General features: G+C 41.5%; 2 protein-coding genes across 7 annotated transcripts; both read right to left on the bottom strand.

Annotated features, from left to right (window-relative positions):
• Positions 1-2,940: 2,940 nt before the first annotated feature.
• LOC133888057 (SWI/SNF complex subunit SWI3D-like) lies at positions 2,941-10,852 on the bottom strand. Of its 6 annotated transcripts, none has more exons than XR_009903693.1 (8): positions 10,460-10,851; positions 7,789-8,327; positions 5,778-6,461; positions 5,519-5,685; positions 4,899-5,437; positions 4,124-4,287; positions 3,195-3,818; positions 2,941-3,087 (listed from the first exon to the last, which is right to left on the bottom strand). XR_009903693.1 is itself a non-coding variant. In XM_062328162.1 (7 exons), exons 1-7 carry the CDS (start codon positions 10,791-10,793, stop codon positions 3,594-3,596), a joined length of 2,652 nt encoding a protein of 883 aa, XP_062184146.1. In that variant the 5' UTR covers positions 10,794-10,851; the 3' UTR covers positions 2,941-3,593. The 6 variants fall into 6 exon arrangements, 1 of the variants encoding a protein (XP_062184146.1); XR_009903695.1 differs by lacking the exons at positions 2,941-3,087; positions 3,195-3,818 and adding exons at positions 4,440-4,464; positions 4,615-4,839 and having other exon boundaries at positions 4,145-4,287; positions 10,460-10,852; XM_062328162.1 differs by having other exon boundaries at positions 2,941-3,818.
• A 487-nt stretch (positions 10,853-11,339) lies between these two features.
• Positions 11,340-12,868, bottom strand: LOC133888842 (uncharacterized). Its single transcript, XM_062329215.1, has one exon. The coding sequence runs from the start codon at positions 12,724-12,726 to the stop codon at positions 12,130-12,132; it is 597 nt and encodes a 198-aa protein (XP_062185199.1). The 5' UTR covers positions 12,727-12,868; the 3' UTR covers positions 11,340-12,129.
• Between the last annotated feature and the right edge of the window lie 298 nt (positions 12,869-13,166).

The following is a 13,166-nucleotide window of genomic DNA, read 5'->3' as shown; positions in this document are numbered from 1 at the left end:
CTCATAAGATCCAGTATAGATTGAGTTCCTTCCACCAGGTATCCCTCATATTAGTATGTGGTGTTAGTATCTGATGGTTCAAAACATGAGTGCTTTGCGGATGCAATGGAATGGGCACCCGAAGTGGATGAAGGGTATGCAAGAAGGGATGGATTCCTTGCATAAGAATCATACATATGAGTTGGTGAAGTTGCCCAAGGGCAAGGGTCTACATAATCAAGCAAGAAAAGAACACATCGAAGATACAAGGCTAGGCTTATTGTGAAAGGATTTGGTCATGGGAAAGGTGTTAACTTTGATAGATATTTTCTTTGGTGGTGAAGATGACATCAATTAGAGTGATCATTGGCTTGGCAGCTAGTCTCAGCTTGATGGTTGAGCCAATGAATATGAAGACAACCTTCCTTCATCATAATTTGGAGGAAGAAATCTACATGAAGCAGCCTGAGAAGTTTCTTGTGAAAGACAAAGACTATCTGTGCAAGCTGAAAAAGAGTCTATGACCTGAAACAAATACCAAGACAATGGTATTTCAAGTTTTATTCAGTTATGGGGGAGCAAGGCTACAAGAGGAGTAGCTCAGTCCATTGTGTGTTCTTCAGAGGTTCTCAGGTGATGATTTTATAATCTTGTTGCTCTATGTTGATGATAAATTGATTGTTGGCAAGAATGTCTCTAGGATTACAAAGCTAAAGAAAGAGTTGAGCAACTCTTTTTCCATGAAAAACTTGGGGCCAGCGAATCAAATTCCCGGGATGAGAATTGAGAGAGACAAAAGCTCCAACAAATTTTAATTGTCTAAAGAGAAGTATATTGAGAAAGTACTTTGTAAGTTCAAGATGGACAATGCAAAAAATGTCAGTTGTCCTCTTGCAACTTATTCTAAGTTAAGCACCAAGCAATGCCCTTCTACTGATGTTATGAAGAAGGAAATACAACATGTTCCTTATGCCTCAGCAGTTGAAAGAGCTTGATGTATGCTATGGTGTGTACAAGGCCTAACATTGCTCATGAGGTTAGTACTGTGAGAAGAATTATGTCAAATCTAGGAAGACCACATTGGGAAGCGTTGAAGTAGATTTTGAGGTACCTCTAGGCAGCACTAATTTGAAGCTTTGCTTTGGTTGAAATGAGCTTGTGTTGGTTGCATACACATATGCAGATATAGCCGGGGATGTTGATAGTAGGAAGTCTACTTCAGGGTACTTGATCACCTATGCAGGGGGCTATGTCATGGCAAAGCAAGTTGCAGAAATGTGTGACATTGTCTACAAATGAAGCTGAGTTCATTGAAGCGATAGTGGCAAGTAAAGAGCTATTGTGGCTGAAAAAGTTTGCTAGAGAACTTGGGTTTGATCAAGACAATTATGTGTTGTTTTGTGACAACCAGAGTGCTATTAACTTGAGTAAAATTTCAAGTTTTCACTCAAGGTAAAAGCATATTGATGTTCGTTATCATTGGATTCAAGATGTGTTGAATTCTAAGAAAATGCAACTTGAGAAAGTTCACACCGATGATAATGGTGCTGATATGTTGACCAAGGTGATGACAAGAGATAAGCTCGAGGTATGTTGCCGGCTCACTGACATTATTTCTGGAAGGTAGTGAGACACTCCGTGATGTTGGGAGGGGGAACTTGTTGGGATGAATTCCATCCACATGGAGCTAAACATCAGCCATTGCAGCTCACAAGCCCAGCTCTTTGCGAGCCGTTCAACAGTGGAGATGCCTCCTTGGAAGAGAGCAGAAAAGAAGAAAACTTCTAGCCCCCTTTGCCTCAGATGCATGCTATCATTGAGAGAGAGAGAGAGAGAGAGAGAGAGAGCAACACACACAACACATAACTTGAGAGAAGAGAGGAAGAAGAAGGAGAAGAAAATATATCTAGATTTAGTGGCTCTGGACGAATCGTCTTCAAGCTTGTGATCGGAGGCTCAAACTTGGATGGATTGGCTCCAAACTTGGTGATCTTGTTCTACACTTAGAGTACTTCGATTTGGTCAGTTATTTTGAGGATTAGATGAGAGGAGCATCAGATTTGAGAGGGGTTTTGTCAGTTCGGGTAACTGCAGTTTCAGCACAGAGCAGATTTGGTAGAAGTTTAGTTTGGGTGGTGAAATGGTGTCCAATTGAGCTGAAATTTTGATAGTCAGTACTCAGTAGGGTACTCGTGGAACTACATGCCTCCCAAATTTCATGTGTTGTGTACATGTGATTTGTGAGTTATGATCTGATAACCGAAGGGGATAGAATCAGCCTTCTCTGTTTTAGCTGAGTTAGCTACCTCTTATTAGCTCATGTTGGTGGTTGTTGTTGTTGATGTCAAGTTGTAAATTGATGAAGGTGCTATTACTATTGTAATCCTTAGAGACTCTAGAGAAGACTTCGTGTACCTATTATTGATTGTAGTGGAAAGTTGGAGTGAGCCGATTGGTCTCGTGGTTTTTTAATCGTCACCTTGAGGAGATTTTTCTACTTAAATCGTTGTGTCAATTATGCATGTGATTGTTATTATTCGATTACTTCTCTATTGGTTGAAGGTCTCCTTATTTTTTATCACAAGATAAGAGGTTAATTGGTGCATTGCCGCTACCTTTTTATTATAACATGTAGGTGCGGCAAATTGTAGCTACGAACCAAACACCACCTCCGCTTGTCATGCGAGTTCCAAAGCCCCCACCCGCTCTTCCACTAGACCTGTTCTTCATAGAGCAGCAGCAGCCCTGCAAGCCTAGTAGAAGCTTTTTTTACTGCCCTATCCATTGGTCAATAACAATAGCATTTCTCCTGTTCTCTAAACTACCCGCAGTCGGTCATGTTGATGACGCTTTTACTTACAAAAACAGCTTTTTACGAGAAGCAGCTTGGTCGAAGGGCAAATTAAGTCCAAGGATGCTTTGGCCCATTTTCAGCTCTGCGACAGGTTATAGACAAAAACATGAAGCTCCCTTTGCTGCTGATTCAATAAAGGAGTTTTACAACCAGGTTTACAAGATCATAGCGCACAAGCTCCAAGGTATAACGACTCGAATGGCATGGTATACAAGCACACAAACATCAGATACAGCCCATCGTTTCAGCAAGTACTGCACGCATACAAAGACAAGTTCGTTTTGTCGCAAGATCAAAATTCACGCCCACGCATTGGAAAAACAAAAGAAAGGAAAAAAAAAGTAATCAGCTATGACACTACCTTCTTTTTCTTGGCAGAATTGCAGTACACCACTTCGAGTCGTCACAGGATTTCTTCAGAAAGCGTGAGCCACATCGCTAACCATCAAAACATCTCTCATGCAACCCAGACACCATATATGCACACGAGCACCGACCCTAGACTTTAAACCAGTGTAACACATAACTCGTGAGATTGCATCCCTACACAAATCCTAGCATATATATGTTATAAACATAGCATGACAACAAGCTGAGTAACAAGGGGTTATAACTACACCCTAGGTTGACCCAAAAGTTACGCTTCTAGCAGTAACACTGGATTTTTACAAGGTGGATTAGCACAACTACAAAAGCCAGCCCTACATCATATATATACTTCTAGAAGGTTGGATCAGAGGATCAGCAAAGCATCTAGGCTTCAAGGCCGCCTAAGCTGCTGACTCACAGCATAGCCTACTGGTAATCTAGCTCCAGGAGCCCCATGTTGGTTTGGCCTGGATGACACTGCAGCCATCCGGGCAGCAATTATCGCAATCCGCTCCATCAGAAGCTTCTTCCGGATTTTTTTGGTTAATTCTCTCGCTCGCAAAACCAAATGTTCAAGTTCAGCGAAAAACGACATTTTAGCTTCCACCTTCTGAAACTGCATGAGATAGGATGTCAGTTAGCAGAGGCAGCACAGGGGTAAGAAATGAACTAGGGATGTGGGTGGTCACATTTTCGCCCCTGCCCCCTTCCAGTTCTCCATAGAAAAAAAAATCAAAATTTTAAAATTATAAAAGGATTTTTTTCTGAAATTTTCTGCTACCAAAGTTAACCGAAAATCAAACTGTGCTCTGAAAATTTGTTGAAAATGAAGTTTTATTCCCTGACCATATAGATACAAGCGATAGATGAGCGTGTAGTAGTAACATCAATACATCTTACAATCATCGGCACATGAATTACCTGCTTTTTGATTACAAGTGCAGCTAGTCGTCGAATATGATCCTCCTCCTGCTCCACGAGGAGCTTAGCTTTCACCGCAGCTGCTGAAATGGCAGTACCTGCCGCTCGCTGTAGCCTTATGATGGAACCACCGTCGGCAGCAATGTTCTTATTGCTGTTAGGTTCTGTCACATATGAGCCAAATTATTTCTTCGTCACGGAAACTATGCTGCAAACTGTGTACCCCGAGGAAAGGGTGAGAAAGCTAAGCTGCATTTACAGGTAACTTTCGTAACGTATTTTATTGTTCAAATACTAAGGAATTGCAATTACTTACCCACTCTCCTTCATAATATAGGCCCCTCGCGCAGCACAAGTAAAACTTTGTAAGTATTGACGATCAATTATTGCAACCATATAAAGGCTCTTTTCACATAAAAATAAAACCATTTTGTAGTCACTAGTAATCTATCGCAAAGTTAAGACCATGTTTATAGGAGCAGGCTGTATACCATGAAACGGAGGGAGTAATACACACCAGCTGCAACGAATTAGAAAAATGGGAGCAGAAAAATTATCTTCTCTTCAACTTGATTTATTTTTGTATCCTATATTTTGGATAATCACACCTTCCCATAAACAACAATCAGAACTGGCCAGTTTTCCTAATCCTGGTTGGGTCCAGGAAATTTGATGATTGGTCAATAGCTCCAGTTGCAGGAGTTTGAACCCTGGAACTGAAGAAGATTCCTCAATCAATGAAAATTTTAATGTATAATAAGGTTGAATGAAGTACCTTCAGTATTGCTAGTTTCTGTTTGGTTGGACTCGTGGTGTTGTACGCTAGACGAGGCCGCATGTTCAATCTTCTTTGTCTCTACCTTTCCTTGTGAAGGTGAAACATCAGCTGGTAATTCTTCAGAACTCAGTTTGTCCCCTTCTACTCGTTCCGGGCCAGTAGTGTCCTCTGTACTTGCTGCACTGGCTTCTTGGGACGCTATGGAACTAGGTTCATTTGTATTATTTGAAGTAACAGAATGTGAAATGGAATCACACTCATCTCTCATCTTATCAGATGCACTACTATTCTCTACCATATCAGTTGGATTATCAAAATCCTTAGTACTGTTGGTGTTGGCCTCCACTTGGGGAATTTCAACACATGATCCCTTTGTGTTCGATAATTCCTGGTGCTCTTTCTGTGAAGTGAATGAAGCATTCAGCTTTCTCAAAGTTAAAGCACTATCTTCCTTCTTATTGCTGTCTTTATCAGTACCATTTGCATTTGGAGTCGCATCATTGTCTTTTTGGTGCTCACCACCTGTGCTTGCAGGGCTACAAGTTCCAATTAAAAAAAATGAAATTTTGCAATTGCACCTCTGTACTGAACAAGAGTCCTAGGACGAGCTATGTTACCTGACACTGAAAGTTAGATTTTTGAGGTCACTTGGTGGATCTGGAAGAATAAAACAGTGCCTAGTTGCCAGTAGAAGGGCAGGAGATATCTCTGATATAGCTCTCAATGAACTACAACATGAAGTAACAGCATCGTCATGTTCCACAAGACCAGCCAAAAATGCTGCCTGCAGTTATTTATCCAAACATTTAAAAACATTCTTGTTTTGTAAGTAAAGAAAATAGAAAAGAAGAAAAAAAATCAAAAGCGTCTACTCACTAGTGCCATCACAGGGTTTCCTGCTTCAGCAAATGAACCCATGTCTTCTTTCTCCAGAAAGTGACCAACAGCTTCAAAAGCAGATCCCAGGACATCAATAACAAAGTTGGAAGCATGTTCCCCATTTCCAGGGTCAGAACCTGACGATTTGTTTGAATTATCAACAATGCAAGATGCAACTAGATCATTAGCATCTGAATTCTTGGTATCTTTTTTTGCAGAAACATTTTTATCGGATAATTTTGTTCCTGTTTCTGTAGAATCAGCATTTGTTGTCTTGGAAGTTTTTTCATCAGTGTTTTCTTTTCCTCCTGCATTGTCTTCTACTACCATTTTCTCAGGTACATCAAAAGTGCCCTTTTCTGCTGAAGCCTGTTCTGTGATCTTCTCAGATGTTAGATTGAAATCTCCACCATCTAGAAAGCAGTCCAGAATTGGCATTTGGAGGAAGTATAGCATGCACTGTGCTTTGGTTTTTGTTGCAACATGCTCAGCAATGTCATCCCATTTATTTGCTTTAAAAATTTCTAATGCTTCCAAAAGAAGCAATGTCTCCTGGTCAGTCCAGCTAGTACCACCAGAGCCTGGAACTTTCGCAGATTCCATAAGGATGAAATCAGCTTGTGACATGCCTTCATCAAACTTCCCTTCATTGTAGCAATCAGAACACAAATCAAAGTCTGCCTGGAAAGAATTAAGAATAAACAATTAGCATTAGACGCCCAAATGAATTACAGTACCATCAGAGTTCAGGAATGATGATTTAATACTTTTGGCGACAAGGTGAAAGGCACCACAATAACATGATGATACCACTTAGCATGGGTTGGAGTCATCTAGAATATGCCACACCATAACAACTTATTAACTGGAAATAATCACACTACATATGAGGTGAAGCTACCTCATACAAGGAGTTTGGCAGATTTTTTTTTTTTGGGGGGGGGGGGGGGGTTACAACGATCTAACATTCATCCTTCATTCATAATACACAAGATAACGTATGGTCCTCACTCAGTTGCAGCTCTGCATAAGCATATAATTTATGTGAGACTAAAAAATATCATTTCTCAATAAAAAAGATAAGGAGTTGCATAAATTGACAGAAGTTACTCAGCTGCAGCTCTGCATAAGCATAATTACTCAATACAACATAATGATATTTGAATCGGCCAACTATGTTTGCTACGTACAATGTTGTAAAAGCATTAGGCGCTAGGCAGGCAGGGGGTGGCAGCTCACACCTAATCACCAACTAGGAGGCCTAGATGGCCATGAGGCGCAGCAGGAGGGTGGAGCCTAGTGCTTAGAAGCTGCCTAGGCAGGCTAGGTGGCCCATTTCTGAAACAGTGGCTACATAAGTAAACGCATAGAAAGAAAGAGATGCAACGAAACAAAAACCATCGAAAGTTGGAACTTGATTTCCTTGCTCCAGTGCATGAAGCGATTCCTACTGGTGATGTATGCTAGATTGGAGCTGAGTTAGGCAGTTTTTGCATCCTTATGTTAATCCAATAGCACAAAATGCGGACCATGCACACTATATATGTCATGGCCGGCTGGTTGTATGGGCCCGAAGAACAGCACGGCAGGAACAGCAGATCCATTCCTTATCAGTTAGTTTGTTTAGTTTGATTTGTCAGTTCGATTCAAATAATTAGCTATTAGCTAAATATCTTATCTAGTAGTCGGTTAGTTCAATATTGTTAGGGACTCCTCTGTACATATATGAGGAGGTCGTCAGCCATGAGGAAGAAAGAAATATCAAGTATCTAGCCCAACCCTTTACATCTATCGCACACAACCCTCTCTAGCCAGCTCTGTTTCCCTCTTTCCTTGTTGTCCTGCATCCTCTAATCTATAGTTGTCCTTTCTCCCAAGCTCATAACAATATACAACACACATTTCAGTACTTGACACAATCAATTCTGAAACATTTGTAGATAAAACGATAAATAGAACAGCACAGTGATGCAACTCCTGTTAGAGCAATGAAATAGAATCATCTAACCTGAGTTCTGCAATGGTAGCGCTTTCTTGAGCAATCAATTGAGCAGGAGTTGCAATGATACTCAACAGAAGACTCAGCTGCAGTGATCGCATCTTCAACTAGGGTAGGCTCAAAAAGCAAGCTAGCAACCTGAGCTGGAGATACGGCATCTACTTTATTGGGAACAGGTACCAGATATGACTGAACTGTTTCAAACTGAAATAACTTCTCAACCAGAGAAGTTTTCTCCTCTGTATCAACATTGCTTTTGCTCTCAACCAGCTTGCATTCCTGTCCAACTGGTGGAAAAGGGTGGAAATTGACCAAGCCCCAGTGGGCCAAGAACTCCAAGACTTCAACGCGAGCATCCATCTCGCCAATTGACAACTCAGACAAATCATTGGACTCCAAATGCATTTGAGGATTAAAGTGAAATTTATTCATGATAAAATTTCTAATTCCCAAGTATATATTGGGTGTCCGCCTCTCTGATTTTCCATCAAAAAATGTAGCCAATGTTTGTTTCTCAATTGGGTGAATCTCCTTCCACGAAAACCATCCTTTAAGGAATAGGAATAAGTAAAGACGACAAACAATAATACAGTACAGTACACAGGTGCAATTTTATGCATTGTAGCTCCAGCATGCAAGGGTATCTGCTGCATTTTAGTGCTAAAAAGGGCTTGCTTATTATGCATTGTAGCTCCAGAATGTTTCAGACATCATCAAACAATCACAATTCAACATAGACGGTAAGTTCAAATTAAGAATCACATACTGCAATTAACAAGAAATATCGCTGCATTCTCATGGCAAAGATTAAACTGTTTCTGCTCTGTATGTTATAACAATAACTATTCCCTTGAACTAGATATGCTAAACATTTGTTAAACAACTAAAATCTATAAAGTGATATTGGTAACTCTGCTGGATTTTGAATAGAAGTACCATCAAAAAAAAAAAAAAATGCCTATTGTGCATTTACCGGATAACAAAGTGGTATAAACTTACAGAAAAAGAAACATAGATGATTGTCCAGGTTTATAAAATGGAAAGATGGTTGTAGGAAATGGTGTGGGAGAGAAACGATTTGCATTGCCATTGTACTTCCATTGCGGATAGCATCTTGAAGCGATCTAGAGGGTGCAATATATATGTAGGCCCAACTACGTTTTGCCAAGTGTTCCAATAGTAAAATTTGGCAGAGACAAATCCTAGCTTAAATAAAATGTTACCACTTTGCTTCTGTTACTGGGCTCAAAAGAAAAACAAAAGAACAAACTTCTTTCAGCTGACATGGACGAGCACTCTTTCAGGAGAAGCCTTGTACATTAAGTGGAATGAAGGACAAACTCTTTCCAATGCTCCATGTAGTCACCATAATTAGAGGAAAAGAAACATGCGTTCTTTCCTAAGTGCACACGACATAGCAAACGAACAAGAATTACCCTCATAAACAGTTTTCCTGGTTGTGAGCTATATTTCTGCCTGAAACAGCAAATTCCTCGAGGACAGAACTAATTTGGAAAACTTGATAGATACTGATACAGGTTGGAACAAGCCAGAATTGGAAAATCGTGGCTGAGTTTTGGAGCAATTGTATTCTTGTATATATGAAGAGCGATAGCCTAATAGTTGTGTAATCCAAAAGTAGTGCTAGGCAGGCTACGAGAAGATAAAAAAGAAAAAGAAACAAGGGCATAAGTGTAGCAAAGACTCCCTCCAGTCACAAAAGAGTGTTGTTATGAACCTTGACGTGGTCACCAATACACTACTTTGACCACTAATTTCTAGTGTAACATATATGCGAAATACAGGAAAGTTGTAATATTATGAAACTACTTATCAAGACAAATCTAGTTATACCATTTTCAAAAGTTTATGGTCAAAGTTTAAACGTGTTGACAACACGCAACCCAAAACAACACTCTTTTGTGATTGGAGGGAGTAATACGCAGCAAATAAACTAGGCTAAAAAGGACATTCTGCAATTAACTCCAAATAACAATTTCAACATGACAATGCATGGGTGCAGCACTGCACCATACTAACAGTCCACGGAAGTGGCAATATTCACAAAACAGCTCTCAAAAGATAAGTATGAACTGCTAGATATCTGCATCCTAGTCAATTGATAGAAGTGTCCTCTGTACTTTGAGAACTAGAGTTACTCATGTGCTTCTTTTATCAACTTGTAACTAGAAACTTCAGCTTTGCATTGTGACATGTTCTGGAGAGCAGCTAATAGTCGTTACCTTTGTACCTTGTAAGTCATTACCTGCTGTTGTTCATTTAAGAATAAATGTATTGCAGTTCATACTTTATCTTTTAAGAGCTATTTTTTGTGTGAATATTGTAACTTCCGTAAGCTAGCTGTATGATGCAAATGCAATACATGCATGTCAAAATCATTCATTTGGAATTAAATTGCAGCGTGTCAATTTTGGCCTAATTTAAATTGAGGGGAAAAGGGGCATAAGTGAGCATTCAGATAAACGATGGCATGGGACGAAATTAGCTAGTAGCAGTTGCATCGCAGCTAGATACTGGAACTAAAAGTGCTTCCTTGCAAGCATTTCAACAAACAGGAAAAGAAGAAGAAAACCATAGGATTTCCCTACCAAGAAGTCACATTGACGAAACAGACAAAGAAGGGTATACCATTTCACTACTGTTAGGATGCGGCGCTTACCGGCGAAGGTGGGGACGACGTGGACGCCGGCGCCGCGGGACAGGACGGCCTCGATCTCCTGCTCCCCCGATGGCCGCGCCGGCGCCGCCGCAGCGCAATCAGGAGGAGGAGGCGGCTTCACGGAGCGCCGCGGCGCTTTCTCGCGCGCGGGCTTGCGGCGCGACTTGCGGGTGGGCGGCCGGCTGAGCGGTGGCGGGAGGTCGACGACAGGGTTGCGGTCCCGGGCCTGCCGCTTCGGCGGCGGGGACGCCGAGGCAAGCGCGGATGCCTCCTTCTTCGCCTTGCGCTTGGGCGGGGTGGCGTCGGGCGGCGAGGGTTTGGGCTCCATGTCCATGGCGAAGAAGGCGAAGCCAAAGTTGACTCGAGTGATTGATTGCAAGGAGTCGTCTGGCGGAGACTCTTGCGTTCGTTTAGCAGGGCACTCTCGTTCCTCTGACATGTGGGGCCCGACTACCAGTGACCTCTCTCCATTTTTTTTTGTTGAGATACCTCTTCGTTTATTAGGTCATTTTCCACATATTCATGCTTTTGGTACCAATACTAAAAGGGGCAGTGATAAGAGATTACCAATGTTATTAACGATTTCACCGGATACACAGTACTCCCTTCGATTATAAACATATATTATGTTAGATAAGACATAGTCTCCGATGTATAACTTTAACAACTATTTTTTATTAAAATATATTTATAAAATATTTTGAATTTATGATGTTATGAAAGATTTTAGACCAGACAAATTTATACATATAATTTTAAGATTTTTAAATTAGATATTTTTAAAGCTATTATTAATTAAAATTATAAAAGTTTAACTATATGTACTTATAACCGGAATACAATCTGTCGCCACTGACACGGGTGGAACAGACAATATTCCAGACTACCATTGGTGGGCTAGTGTGGTATGGATGGTGAAGAGGCAAAAAAGAAAGGGAATTTTGCTAAATGGCAATAGTTGTGTGGCAATAGGGCGTTCAAATGGGGTGTGTTTGGTTAATCTTGCTCTTATGGATCGTATATATAGGTCGAGAGAAAACAGACTAAGTGAAATTATATTTATTAAAAGGAAGAGTATTTTGTTGGTTATATTTGTTTGGATAGTTTGAATCGAGTTTCTGTTTGGTTAATTGAATATGAGGCTGCATAAACAGATGTAATAATTGATATTATGATTAATTATTCGCATGAAGATGATTTTGTAACACTGACAGATGAACTCCGTCTGTATAAATGGATGTAAGAGTCTGTATCTGTTGAACTAGGCTACAGAGTAAAACTCACTCCTAGACCAAAATAATACCGTATATTTACACTCGCTAATTTAAATTATAACAATAAATACAGATAACTAAATACACTTCTGTTTAAAATAACATGTATCCACGGTTTAGGATGGGGCAAATTCTCGGAACCAAACACACCCATGTTTGGTGCACTTAACTAGTTTGACACGGTTATATGATAACAAATCATGGCGCCGACAAACTTGCCACTACGAAGCAATGGCAGCTTGCTTTGTATCAAAGCATTTACTCCTTGTTCATGAAATGCAGGTACACACAATTAATTTCTGAATTCACCGTTAATCACTGCTCGTAAAAGTAAAAAAGAAAAGGTAAAAAGAGCTAAATAATTGACCAACCGGCTAGGCTGACAAGCGGTGGTATTCAGGGCAGGTAGTGCGTGAGCGCGTACGCGATGGTGGATCCGTAGAAGAGCAAGCCGCCGACGACGAGCGCGGCGAGCACCAAGGTTGCGCCGACGGCGATCGGGATGCCGCAGGAGACGAGTCCGAACTTGAGCTGGATGGCGTCCACCATGGACAGCAGCAGGAAGAAGGTGCCCATGATGGAGCACCCGGCAGCCAGCAGCATCATCGGCTGCGCGAACCTCAGCACGGCGCGTCGCCGCTCCCTCGGCCCCGCGGCGCGCCACGCCGGCATCTCCTCGCAGTCGTCGGACGGCGGGGGCTTCTGCTCGCCCTCGCTGTAATAGTCGTCAGCGGCCAGGAGCGTGACGGCCAGCTTCATCCCTTGCGCCACCAGGCTGGAGAGGAGGTAGAAGCCGAAGGAGATGATCTCAAAGAGGAAGAAGTTGCGCGCGATGTCGTCACCGGCGACGCAGCTGGGCGGGATGGAGGAGGACGGCGTGATGGTGCCCGTGATGCCGATGAAGACGGCCACCGTGAAGAAGGTGTTGGCGGACACGATGCCCTCCAGCGCCTTCACGCTCACGTCCGGGTTACGGCGGCGCAGCGTCGGCATTATTCCGGCGGCCGGCACCCTTCTCTGATTTCTGCGCTGTCCTGTGCTGGGTGGAGAAGAGAGTAGCAGTGTGGCCTACTACCACTCGTGAGTGAGTGAGTGAGGCTGACAAGTTTTGGCAATGATAGCGAAGGTGTTGAGGAATAATTATTTTCTGAGGTGGTTCAACTACTCTGATTTAATTAAAGGTGTTGGTACAATACCAAGGGCCTGTTTTGGATAGGGTGGATTTATATCCATATTCTTCGAATTTAGTACACGGTTGAACTAAGGCCAGGCTAGCTTATGCTGTCTATTGTTACTTAAAAGTAAAAGTTGAATTAAACAATTCGTTAATTAAATGATTTTTTAAAGTAAAAACTGTTATTATTATGAGAAGGTTAGATGAGCTTTTGTAGCTTCTAAGTGATGATATTCTAAGAGATATTATATTATACATT

This window comes from Phragmites australis, chromosome 13, assembly GCF_958298935.1.
Source record: "Phragmites australis chromosome 13, lpPhrAust1.1, whole genome shotgun sequence".
NCBI lineage: Eukaryota > Viridiplantae > Streptophyta > Magnoliopsida > Poales > Poaceae > Phragmites > Phragmites australis.
The sequence above is the reverse complement of the archived record's forward strand: the minus strand, read 5'-3'. Positions and strand labels throughout refer to the sequence as shown.

Coding starts and splice junctions, on each gene's coding strand:
- LOC133888057 (XM_062328162.1), bottom strand. CDS start 10,793: ATGGACATGGAGCCCAAACCCTCGCCGCCCGACGCCACCCCGCCCAAG. Junction 5,438..5,518: donor AATCTAACTTTCAGTGTCAG/GTAACATAGCTC, acceptor TGGAACTTGTAG/CCCTGCAAGCACAGGTGGTG. Junction 4,288..4,898: donor AGAAACTAGCAATACTGAAG/GTACTTCATTCA, acceptor CATATGTGACAG/AACCTAACAGCAATAAGAAC.
- LOC133888842 (XM_062329215.1), bottom strand. CDS start 12,726: ATGCCGACGCTGCGCCGCCGTAACCCGGACGTGAGCGTGAAGGCGCTG.